The sequence below is a fragment of the Zootoca vivipara genome, chromosome 2 (genome assembly GCF_965207765.1).
Source record: "Zootoca vivipara chromosome 2, rZooViv2.hap1.1, whole genome shotgun sequence".
NCBI classification, from domain to species: Eukaryota; Metazoa; Chordata; class Lepidosauria; order Squamata; family Lacertidae; genus Zootoca; species Zootoca vivipara.
In genome coordinates this window covers 69,175,350-69,186,240 of record NC_142584.1, presented here as the reverse complement: position 1 = coordinate 69,186,240, position 10,891 = coordinate 69,175,350, and the positions used below count along the sequence as shown (strand labels likewise).

At 48.4% G+C, this 10,891-nt stretch overlaps 1 protein-coding gene across 3 annotated transcripts; it reads left to right on the top strand.

Annotated features, from left to right (window-relative positions):
- Positions 1 to 270: 270 nt before the first annotated feature.
- HYAL2 (hyaluronidase 2) lies at positions 271 to 10,419 on the top strand. 3 transcript variants are annotated; one of them, XM_088662176.1, is made up of 4 exons: positions 271 to 430; positions 2,581 to 3,562; positions 7,527 to 7,616; positions 8,940 to 10,419. In XM_088662176.1, the coding sequence occupies exons 2-4, from the start codon at positions 2,636 to 2,638 to the stop codon at positions 9,342 to 9,344; spliced, it is 1,422 nt and encodes a 473-aa protein (XP_088518302.1). In that variant the 5' UTR covers positions 271 to 430; positions 2,581 to 2,635; the 3' UTR covers positions 9,345 to 10,419. The 3 variants fall into 3 exon arrangements, with proteins under 3 accessions (XP_088518302.1, XP_034961934.1, XP_088518301.1); XM_035106043.3 differs by having other exon boundaries at positions 421 to 533; XM_088662175.1 differs by having other exon boundaries at positions 421 to 682.
- The last annotated feature ends 472 nt before the right edge of the window (positions 10,420 to 10,891 follow it).

Below are 10,891 nucleotides of genomic sequence, written 5' to 3'. Positions count from 1 at the left end.
GGCCGGGGTGGGGGGCGACTGAAACCGCCTTTGCTCACCGGGGTCTGCGAACTTGCTGGCATCTCGCCTACTACCATATTACATTCCACCAGACTGCTGAGATGTTCGCTTCCCTTTAAGAGGCAAAGCCACACTTGGCACACGGAAAGCAGCTGGATTGTACCAAGTGGCTCCGCTAGGAGGGGGAGCACTCGCCCCGGACAGCACTGAGGGGGCGGCGGAAATAACGCCATTTGCACCCGAGCGTAGCAAAAGCAAAGTGTGCAGGGATATCAGCTCTCAAACGTCTTTCTCGGTTCTTGCTGCTCGCCCAAAAGTCCGCAGAAGGCTTGTTCCATGGCGTGCCACTTCTCCCCCTTTACTCAAATCGGCAATGGGCTGTCCTTCGCTCTGATCTTTTAAGGGAGAAGCGGACTTGCCGGAGAAGCGGGTGGGTGGTACTGGGCTCATGTGCCCTTTAAGTAGAGGCTGCTCTGCGCCCAGGAGGATATATTGCTTAAGCTGGCAAGGGGGGTGATAAGTTAAGTATCCAGGTGAGTTCGCACAGCGGGAGACCCAGAGAGCTTTTTCGCCCCCCCCCCCGCCCCAGAACTGTAGGACAATGAAGAGCCCTCAGGGCTGGTTTAGAGTTGGCTGGCAAGGAGTGTCTGAAGTTGAGCAGGGAATCGGAGAGGAGGAGGAGGTGTGTGTGTGTGTTTAGTGTGGTTTTTCCTAAAGTACTTTCTTTCTGCTTAGCTGTTCCTCTCTCGGGTCCCCTAGCGCATCTGTGCAGGGATAAGTTTTTCTGCAAGACTGCAGATCGCTTTCCCTGCTTGGTTTGGCAAGCCTCCTAGTTGATGAAATGCCCTTTTGAGGAAGCCGAGCCAGTGAATGGAAAATATCGTTTTCTCTCTCGCTTGAACTTATTTCTTCCGGCCCCTTCCTATGTGCACCGCTTGAATATTTTGTGGCGAGTGATTCTGGTTTGCATTTTGGCTGAACATCCCGGTTTCAAGCTACTTACTTTAGTGGGCAGATTTTTTTGCTGGAAAGATCACGCTCGCTCGGAACTCGGGATATTTGACTTGGTGTATGCGTTAGCACGTGGAAGTGCTCTTCCATCTGTTCTGCTGACCCGGCTTCAGTAACTACTTGGGTCTTGATTTTCTTTTCTTTTTTAGCTAAGTTTTCCCACTTTTTGCTGCAGCCTGTTCTTCTAGCGTTGTCCGATTGCTGCAGTAACAGTCTTTAAAGCTATTCTTCTTCTTCTTTTCAAAAGTGACTCTGTTAGTTCAGTTGCTGACATCCACATTTCCCCACAACTCTTTCCTCTCAAATGCTGTTTGATAGGGATTCTTTCTTTCCACCAAATAGTTCACCTTGTGAACTTTTCTGTGTGGGGAGGACCCCAAAACTTTAGAAGCTATGTTGTTCCTCATCAGCAAGATGTTAAGAGTGTATAATGGGGAAGCAAAAATTTAAGAACAAAGAATGACTTTCTTTTTAAAAAATATTAAAATGGTGTTGATTTTGTTGATGTGTTGAAAGAGACTTTATTGAATTTCATGTTAGGAAGGTAGGCATTTTAGTATAAATTTAAGAAAGTGTTCTGATATCCCCCATCCTTTGCTGGGGAAGGCTTTAAATACAGTTCTTTTAACATAGCTCCTGGACTCTCTTTCAGCAGTAGTGATAAGGGCCATCAAAGAAAGCTGAGGTCTCCCTTGCTTGGCTTCCTTAGTGAAAAGCTTTCAATTGCCAGGGTTGTGATGGGCTAACTTCTCTGTTTACTTGCCCCATTTTCCTCCTGAGGCCAATGGTGCTTTTGTACAATCTGTATGCTTGTATAATGGCCCTTTCTCCCTCTAGGTACCCCAGTTAGTATAGGGTTATGCTGACGACAGGACTTCAGGGAAAAGAAAGCAGGAAGGTTCTCCTTAAGAACTGCCCTGTCTAGGAAGTATCTCTGTAGTGCTGGCAGGCCTGAAGCCGCTAAATAAACAGGCGGCTGGTTTTCTGGGCACATGTGTCCCTGCATGCTGATTCTTGAGGCTCTGAGAACCTCTCTGCCAGGTTTTGCTTTGCTCTCCGCTGCTGTTTATTTGATTGTGCCTGCCATGCTTTTGCCAGACTCTGTAGACTTTTCCAACTCTCAGGCCTGTAGCAGATGGTGGGTTACGCCAGATTGCAGACATCGCTCTGGGAACTAGTACCGTAGTCGGAAAATAAAAGCATGTTGCCTGTTGAGATGCCACAGTTTTTAAAAAAGGGGGTTGGAATCTTAACAATAATAGCTAAATTCTGAACACTGCCGCAGTCATTGTATACCAGATGAGGTGTGTTTCAATTCCCAATTAGCTCCCACCTTCTGAGTAGATAAAGACTAGTGGAGGGAGGAGTTTTACTGATCGAAACAGAGAGATAAAAGTTCTGGTTGAGGAATTCTTTTCCCCCTTTGTTTCCAAAGAAGCATTTCAAATGGCCGCCTTTAGCTTATACTGTTGTACCAAGGAGCTTGTGCCTGGTCAAAAAGTGTGATTCCTTTCCCTTACTTTAGCATAACCACACATTTCTCTGCTCTTCTTGTGTCTTCTTTTGCAGGCCTTTGCTCTGCCTGCAACCTGCCACCACCTTGTCCCCAAACCACTTGGAGAGGATGCGGGGAGGCTCTGTGCTGGAAGTGACTTGGCTTGTGTTCCTGGTTGTGGCTGGCGCCCCTGGACAGGACGAAGAGAAGCCCGCCTTCACCCCCATTCTCACCCGCAGGCCTTTCATTGTGGCTTGGAATGCTCCAACCGAGGAATGCAAGCCTCGCTATGGTGTCCAGCCAGATCTCAGCATCTTTGACGTTCACGCCTCGCCCAATGAACTTTTTGTGGACCAGAACTTGACCATTTTCTATAAGGAGCGCCTGGGCCTCTATCCTTACTATGATGGGGGGAAGGCTGTGAATGGGGGTGTCCCCCAAAAGAGCAATTTACAGCAGCATCGGAACCAGCTGGAGTCTAGTATTAGGAAATACATCCGCACTGAGACAAAGGAAGGGCTGGCTGTGATCGACTGGGAAGAGTGGAGACCCATCTGGGTCCGGAACTGGCAGACAAAAGACATCTACCGCAATGTCTCCCGTTTACTTGTGAAGGCTCGGCAGCCTCAACTGCTGGAGGACCAGGTGAAGAAGGAGGCTCAGTATGAATTTGAGTCGTATGCCCGTGAGTTTATGAGCGAGACCTTGAGATACGCCAAGTACTATCGCCCCCGGCAGCTGTGGGGCTTCTACCTCTTCCCCGACTGCTACAACCACGACTACAGTAAGAACCAGGACAGCTACACAGGGTGCTGCCCAGATGTGGAGAAGTCACGCAACGACCATCTTTTCTGGCTCTGGAAGGAGAGCACTGCCCTTTACCCTTCCATCTACCTGGAGCAGGTGCTGGCCAACAACACAAATGGCCGCAAGTTTGTGAGGTCTCGGGTAGGAGAGGCCCTTCGCATCTCCCAGCAGCACCATGATAACTATAGCCTACCAGTCTTTGTCTACACCAGGCCCACCTATATACGCACACAGAATGTCCTAAGCGAGGTAAGAAAGCCTTTCCTGTCTGGTAAATGTTACTCTGTTGGAACTGGGAAATAGCCAAGAATCCAGGGCCATTGGGGTTGGATATCTGTTCCATGTAGAGCAGCAATCTGAAGGACAGGTCAGCCCAGCTTGTGATCCACCCTCCCAAAAGGTAATCCACCAGCAATGTATGGCACTCTCCAGGGGTGTAATAAACTTTCTGGTGTGCTGCCTGTCTGAGACTGAAACAAGGGGGCTAGGGTGAGAGGCTATACAGCACTTAGCTGGCCACCAATACCTAGCTGGTGAGCTGCTTTTGCCTTCCTGGGTCAAACATTGTTCAGACCTGTTATAGCAATAACTGAGAAGCATTAGTTTGTGGTAATAACTGATCAGCATGATCAGATAAAGGCTGCTTATCAGAAGCTTGAATTAACTTTCCAACAGTTGTGTGGGCTGGGACTAGCGTTGCCAGACTCAATAGAGGACAGGACTTCCGTGCCTTTAATTGCCCTGCTCTCTTTTGAGTCTGGAAACCTTAAAGAGAAACCAGCAGACCCTTTGCTTGGAAATTAAACAAAGGGTTTGCTGGTTTCTCTTTAAGGTTTCCAGACTCAAAAGAGAGCAGGGCAATTAAAGGCACAGAAGTCCTGTCCTCTATTGAGTCTGGCAACCCTAGCTGGGACTGCTCCCAGGAAGCACATGTGAGCTGCGGTTCCTGTGGATTTGCTGTACAATGGGAGGTGGGGAAGGACTTCTCCTTTATCTTGGTCCTAAGCAAATTGACTTGTGGTGTAATGGAAACTTAAGAAGCCTAGGTTGGGGGGGGTGAGGAGGGAAGGAGGCAGCTGCTTCTGTCTGTCTCCCTCATCAGTTGCATGACTGTGGCAGCAGTGCTGTTCTTAATGGGCATTTAATTTTCCTAGAAAGAATCATTAGTCTGGCATTTTGCCAAGGGCTTTCCTAAAGAATAGGGAGCCATTGGGTTGGATACATGTCCAGCCCATTGGGGACCACTGAGCTGGAGAAGTCGGAAGTTACACTCCAGATTGTTCCTGTGGGTGGGCTTAGTTCTGGTGCATTGAAGCACACAGGGTCGGTAAGGGGATATAGTCTATTGACCCAAGTTCTGTTGGCTTGAAGAGCATCCAGGCATGCCAACGTCAGAGTAGTCCTTTGCCATGGTGCCACAGCCTTTGGAGTGGAGCTCTTGAGCTGAAAGCCAAGCTGCATTGCTTCTGCTTCCTGCAGTTTCCCTAGGTAACTTCTGAGGGTATCAGGCACTGTAAGATGCAGGATCATGCAGATGCCCCCAAGCTCTGAGCACCACTGAAGATGTGACTGGCTTGTCCATAGGCAAAAATGCAGTATCTTCTGTCTTCTGCCTTGGCCCACACAACTTGGGAGCGAAAGCTTTCTGGGGTAGTTGGTCTCTGTAACTGTATCGTAATCAGTAATCCATTGCAGTGTGATTTCTATTTCCCTCATATAGGGAAAAAAAATTCCCTATCCTAGCTGGACTTACAGGAAGCAGCAGTCAGCGATGTAGTGTTAGTGATGTGGGGCCTTGGGGTGGGGTGGGGGATCAAAGGCTCATTACTCTTTCTGCAGAAGAGTCTCCAGTGACCTTAAGACACATGATCAGCATGAAAGGGAAGCTTTTTTAGCTACTATGCTCCGAAGCTAAGCATTTAGGAACACCAAAAACACAAGATGCCTGGGTTTCAAGAGAATGGTGTACAAGTTATGTTACATGTAATGAAACTTTATGAAAAAACACAACATAAGTTACTCTGAAAGATATTGGAGCACTCCAAATCATTTCCCTAGTAGTATGTGTACAGAAAACAGTAGATTTAGCTGGAAAGCGTTTTATTGCAACACATCCCCAGTTATTGTTATTTTATAATTAGAAGATTGTTGTATAATCTTAGAAGGTGTGTGGCTGGGACTACCATGAAGGGACCCATCACTTTTGAGTTTGCTACTTACAATAGGAAAGGCACTTAAGCTTCAGGGTGGGGGATTTCCTTCCAGAGTTTCTGACCTTGCACATCTATCAAAGATCACTGGGCTCTGTGATGAATTCAAGACCCAACCGCTTCTATCTTGCCTTGGCTGGGGTGGGGGAAGTTTCCGAAACAGAATTTGCAGCTGGCCTTACACAACTGGACTTCAGCAATCAAGAGTGCCAACTTGACCCCGCAACCATAAGTGCCCGGGGACATGGGTGCCGTGCAGTGTGCATGGCCCTGGCATTGAAATTTGTGGGCTTCCGGCCCCTTCAAGGGGAATTTTGTGGTTGCTCGGGCACCCAGGGCCCCAGAGAGTTGGCATCTATGTCAGCAGTTGCAATTACCTTGTAAGCTACTTTCATAAGTTTGCACCTTGCAGATCTGCTGTTTGGAGAAGCAGAGCTGGGCATGATACATGCATGCACCTTGGTCTTTCTCTCTTTTGAGATCCTAACTTGGTTTCATGCTCTACCTCTAACCAAAGGCAAGAGCAACTTTATAGCTGAGCATTTTGAGAGGGGGAAATCTGTGGCCAGTGGCGAGTTCTTGAGCCTCAAAAATGCAACCCTTGCTCGTTATGTGGCTGACTTTCCCCATGGATAGAGTGGAAGTTAGTGAATGAAGGTTTTGATCCCTGCTACTTAGGAATCATTCAGATTAACTAGAGGGTGCTCTGAAAGTAAGCAGTGTAAGTGAAAACGCTAATTAAAATGACAAACTTCAGACATGTTTAGGCAAGGGGTAGTAACACCCAAGTTTTATAGTTTAAAAAAGGAGTTGTTGCTCCTTCTTGCTCGGCAACAGTCATTGATAATAAAATGGCAGCTTTAACCATACATGCCTAAAAGGCCTATTCATCCATAGAATACAAATTGCAGTTCCACTCCTCACCCACCCCCTTCAGCTGTGGGGTTGATCTCTGCATTCTATGTAGCATGATTTGTCCTGGTTGTCTGTAGTCTACCGGAGGCATGTTCACACATCTGCCTGAAAATGTAGATGCTGAAAGTGAGGATGGGGACAAGCCCTGCCTCCAAGGACCTTGTGCATGTCTCACTGTGTCCCTGAACTTGCCCATGTTGCATTGGGAAGTGCTTGTTGAATGAAGGTAAATCCTCCATGTAATTAGTACTGCCTACATGAGCTGGCAGCCACTCTCCAGATTTTCAGGTGGCGGGGCATTCCCAATCCTTTGTGGAACTTCCTGGCCTACCAACACCAGGTGACACCTGTTTTGGTGTGTGGTGCGTGTACATTGACGGATGGCAAATGTAAGAGGTGGCGATGATTTTAACTTAAGATAATATACCACCTTACACTCTTTCTGTATCTTCAGATTCTTGAGAGACTGCGTTTAGAGAGGTTCTGGCCCTGCCCACTGCAAGTGTGTGGCCCTAACAGATTACTTCCATGGGACGCAGGTGGCGCTGTGGTCTAAACCACTGAGCATCTTGGGCTTGCCAATTAGAAAGTTGGTGGTGGCTCCCGGGCTCTGTCCCAGCTCCTGCCAACCTAGCCATTTGAAAGCACACCAGTGTGAGTAGATAAATAGGTACTGCTGTGGTGGGAAGGTAAGCGGTGTTTCCATGCACTCTGGTTTCCGTCATGGTGTTCCATTGCACCAGAAGTGGTTTCGTCATGCTGGCCATATGACATGGAAAGCTGTCTGTGGGCATGCGCCGGCTCCCTCTGCCTGAAAGTGAGATGAGCGCCGCAACCCCATAGTTGCCTTTGACTGGACTGTTGCTTTTATCTGACAATGTGTATTTTGAAGGGTGAATTGTCCTTTCTCTCCACCATAAGGCTGAAACTGGTGTTAAAAGGCACTCCTTTTACTATATAATAAGGAACAGTCATAATACAGCAACGGGAACAGCTTCTATCCATTCTTGAGCTAGAGAGTATCCTACAAATCTCCTAATACTCTGTATCTTTACTAATTGTGGACCTACCTGGATGTTTCATTACAGAAAGACTTGATCTCCACCATTGGTGAGAGTGCTGCTCTGGGGGTAGCTGGTGCGATCTTCTGGGGAGATGCAGAGAACACTAGAAGTCGGGTATGTATGTTTCCGCACCAGCCCCAGAGAGACAAGCCTAGAGGGGTCTTCTTTCAGATAAAACGGCTCTTCGATCTCACTCCTGCCAAGAGCATGTCGGGTCCTGTCTTAATTCAACAGGCAGCCCTCTTAGTGGGGCTACTTCTGTAATTTGTTCGGTTTCGCAGCTCAGCATCAGCACAGCCTCTTTTTGGTGGGCTGTCAGGGGACATATGGGAAGAGGCATGTGTTGACAAAGATACTGGCAATGCCTGGAGGTTGCTGAATGCTAGAAAATCTCAGAAAGGCCCTCTAGGGAACGCTGGTGGTCTCAGGTGTGGGACATTGTCCTTTCTGGATACCTAACTAACCACCATAGAGCAGTAAGAGGCATGGCAAGACATGATAAATTTGACATGATTCTGTTTGTAAGCTTTATTAATAGGTCAAGTGCAAATTGTGGTCCCCTGGCAACTCGTGACTCCCAAGGGAGTGGCTATTTCACGTCTCCCTGAAAAGATCTCGCTTTTATTACATTATGGCTGGTATTGTTTCTCTTTACTGCCATTGCTTTATTTTCAATCCCAGATCCTGTGTTGCTTGTTACATGCTGCACTGTTTATTGTTTTAACCAATACATAGATATACACACACACACACACACACACACACACACACACACACACACATAGATAGATGATAGATAGATAGATAGATAGAGAGAGAGAGAGAGAGAGAGAGATACTGTCAATGCAACGACCACCTGATACTAGAGGGAGAAGGGTGGCTTTTGACTACTAATGACTTTTTGCTTTGAGGGGTACAAATACACTCTTCCTTGGAGCTTTGCTACTTCGTCCAAGGGGCCATGATCCCCACCAAAGGCCTCCTTGGCACTTCCTTGTATTGAATTCAACTAGTTGCCATTCCAGTGTTGATACCAAGCATATGCATCATTTCCTACAGAGATGGAAGCATAGAGAGACACCCCTTTGGTGTCCAGAGTACATAATGGGCAACAACTGCTTTCAGTGTAAATAACAGAGATTGATATGTATTATTAGGGTTTAAGAAAGGGGAAAATACTGACCAAGGCAGAAACCCTATGCATGCTAACCAAGAAGTAAGCTCCACGGAACTAAATGGAATTTACTCTCAGATAGACATGCATGTATTTTGGCTCAGAAATCTATAAACATCTGTATTGTAGGATACCCTGGATGGATGGATGCTTCCATTGGGCCTTCTTGCATCCAGGATCCAGTAAGAGCAAAATCTCACCTTCTGGCTGTAGCTGCTGGTCTCCCAGTTCCTGTTGCTAATTTTGAATCCTCTCCTCTGCAGGAAACGTGCCAGCTGATTAAAAACTACATAGAGGAGGGCCTTGGCCGTTACATCGTCAATGTGACCACAGCTGCCGAACTCTGCAGCCACACTCTGTGCAGCGGCCACGGGCGCTGCCGGCGCATTTTCAGCAACGCCGATGTCTTCTTGCATCTCAACCCAGCCAGCTTCGAGATCCACCGCAACGCTCCTGGGCAGGGCAAGCCGCTGTTTGAGCCCACAGGGAACTTCTCTCAGGATGACACTGCCTTCCTCAAGGCCCACTTCCAGTGCCACTGTTACCAGGGATGGCACGGGAAAGGATGCAAGGAGCAGCTGAACCCTCCTGGGGGCGGCCCCTATCTTCGCAGTAACCTGGGACTCCAGTTGCTGATAACTCTCTGTCTGCTGGCCTGCTTGCACTAGGCTGCCTCCAACTGGAATCTCTGCGGCCGCAAACTAGTTCCTGGTGTAGTAGGCAGTGGTGATAAGCAGAAAGGGAGAAATAAGAGCCACCAGCCTCTCGTTTTTATATATATATATTTCTTTAGCAGTGATGTAGCAGACCTACTATTTAAGAGACTGTCCTACCTCTCCCATCTGTGCCACTGGCCCTTTAAGAGGCAAAAAAAAATGAAAAAGGACTTTCCCCCCACTGACAGTATTTCTGTGCACAGGCAGATGGGTGGCTGGAGGCGAGGATTGGCAAAGGTAGGGGGGCTGCCATGAGCCTTGCCTCTACTGCCTTTCCCTTGCTGTCCAGAAGTGTCTCCAACACCGGATTCGATCTGGTGCCTTGCATTAGCTACCCAAACAGAAGCAGGAATTTGAGGATGGGGAAAGTCGTCAAAGGGCAGCCTGGGGGTGGGGAGGAGGGAAGAATGGGTGCCCACATTCGGCATTCTTTGGGGAGAGGATTAGGAAGAGGGGTGCTTGGCTCTTCTATTGTAAGGAGGGAGGGGGGCATGGTTAGAAAATGAAAGTCCTAGAGGCTGCTTAGGCCTCAGGAGAGGTGTGATGGGTTTGGTGGAGCTGCTGTAGTGAGGAGAAAATTGCTGCTGTTTAAAACATGCCTCTTTAGGATAGCCGATAGAGAAGGAGAGAAAGCATTGCCCAGCCAGTGGGGTTTAACCTAGAGAGTAGAAAGCTCTGGTGGCGAAAATGCCCTTTGCTGACCGACTGGGTGGGCGGGCAAACAACATTTGTATTGCTCTGAGAAGGGCAGCCATGGGGTGCGGGAGTGCCATGCCCCCTATCCGTGTGTGGCCGGTGCTGAGTTGGTGCCCTGCATCCGTTACAGGAAAACCAAAAAAGTTTTACCTCAGAATTAAAGACACACCGAGAAAACGTAATTGGCGTTCTGCATTGTGTGTTGGGAGCTTGCTTCGTTGCCCGGAGGGGCCCTTCATGCCATTCCTCCTTGCCAATGAGGAGGCTCCAGCTGTGAGAGGTATTTGCCTTCAGACCCCAATAAAACGTTGGCCGGCTTTTCATTAACACATCCCCCCCATCGTGTGTGGCTTTGTCCTTCTCATCACGGAACTGTGGCTCTGGCCAGTGCTGGTCACCCTCCTGTGACCATCCCTGCGTAGCTGCGCCTGAACCAGATCATTCTTACTCATCTTAACAATTCCCTCAGCTCTTCCCATTTCGGGTGCAACCAGAGAGTCTGGAGACCCCCAATGAAAGAGGCCTGTTGCTGCTGTGGCTGCACCCCCCCTCCCCTTCTGCTGTTTGTACAGATGCCATCTGCCAGCCTGGCCTTCAGCTCTCCTTCCCAGTGTTGCTCTTTGTCTCTACTGGAGCAGCAAGGGGCTGCCTCTCCTTGTCCGGACTTCCTGCTCCTTGTAATTAAGTCAACGAGTTTTGGCTGGCAAAGCCAAGCAGTTCCCAAAGTAGAAGGAACACTGGGTGTCTCTGTCAGGGTCATGTGCCCTGCACAGGAGAGCGAGAAGCTGCATGCAGACAGGGGC

What these genes read in the sequence shown, in the direction of transcription:
- HYAL2 (XM_088662176.1), top strand. Translation starts at nt 2,636, where the DNA reads ATGCGGGGAGGCTCTGTGCTGGAAGTGACTTGGCTTGTGTTCCTGGTT. An exon ending in CACAGAATGTCCTAAGCGAG is followed by an intron (nt 3,563 to 7,526) that starts GTAAGAAAGCCT and finishes GTTTCATTACAG; the next exon opens with AAAGACTTGATCTCCACCAT. An exon ending in CAGAGAACACTAGAAGTCGG is followed by an intron (nt 7,617 to 8,939) that starts GTATGTATGTTT and finishes TCTCCTCTGCAG; the next exon opens with GAAACGTGCCAGCTGATTAA.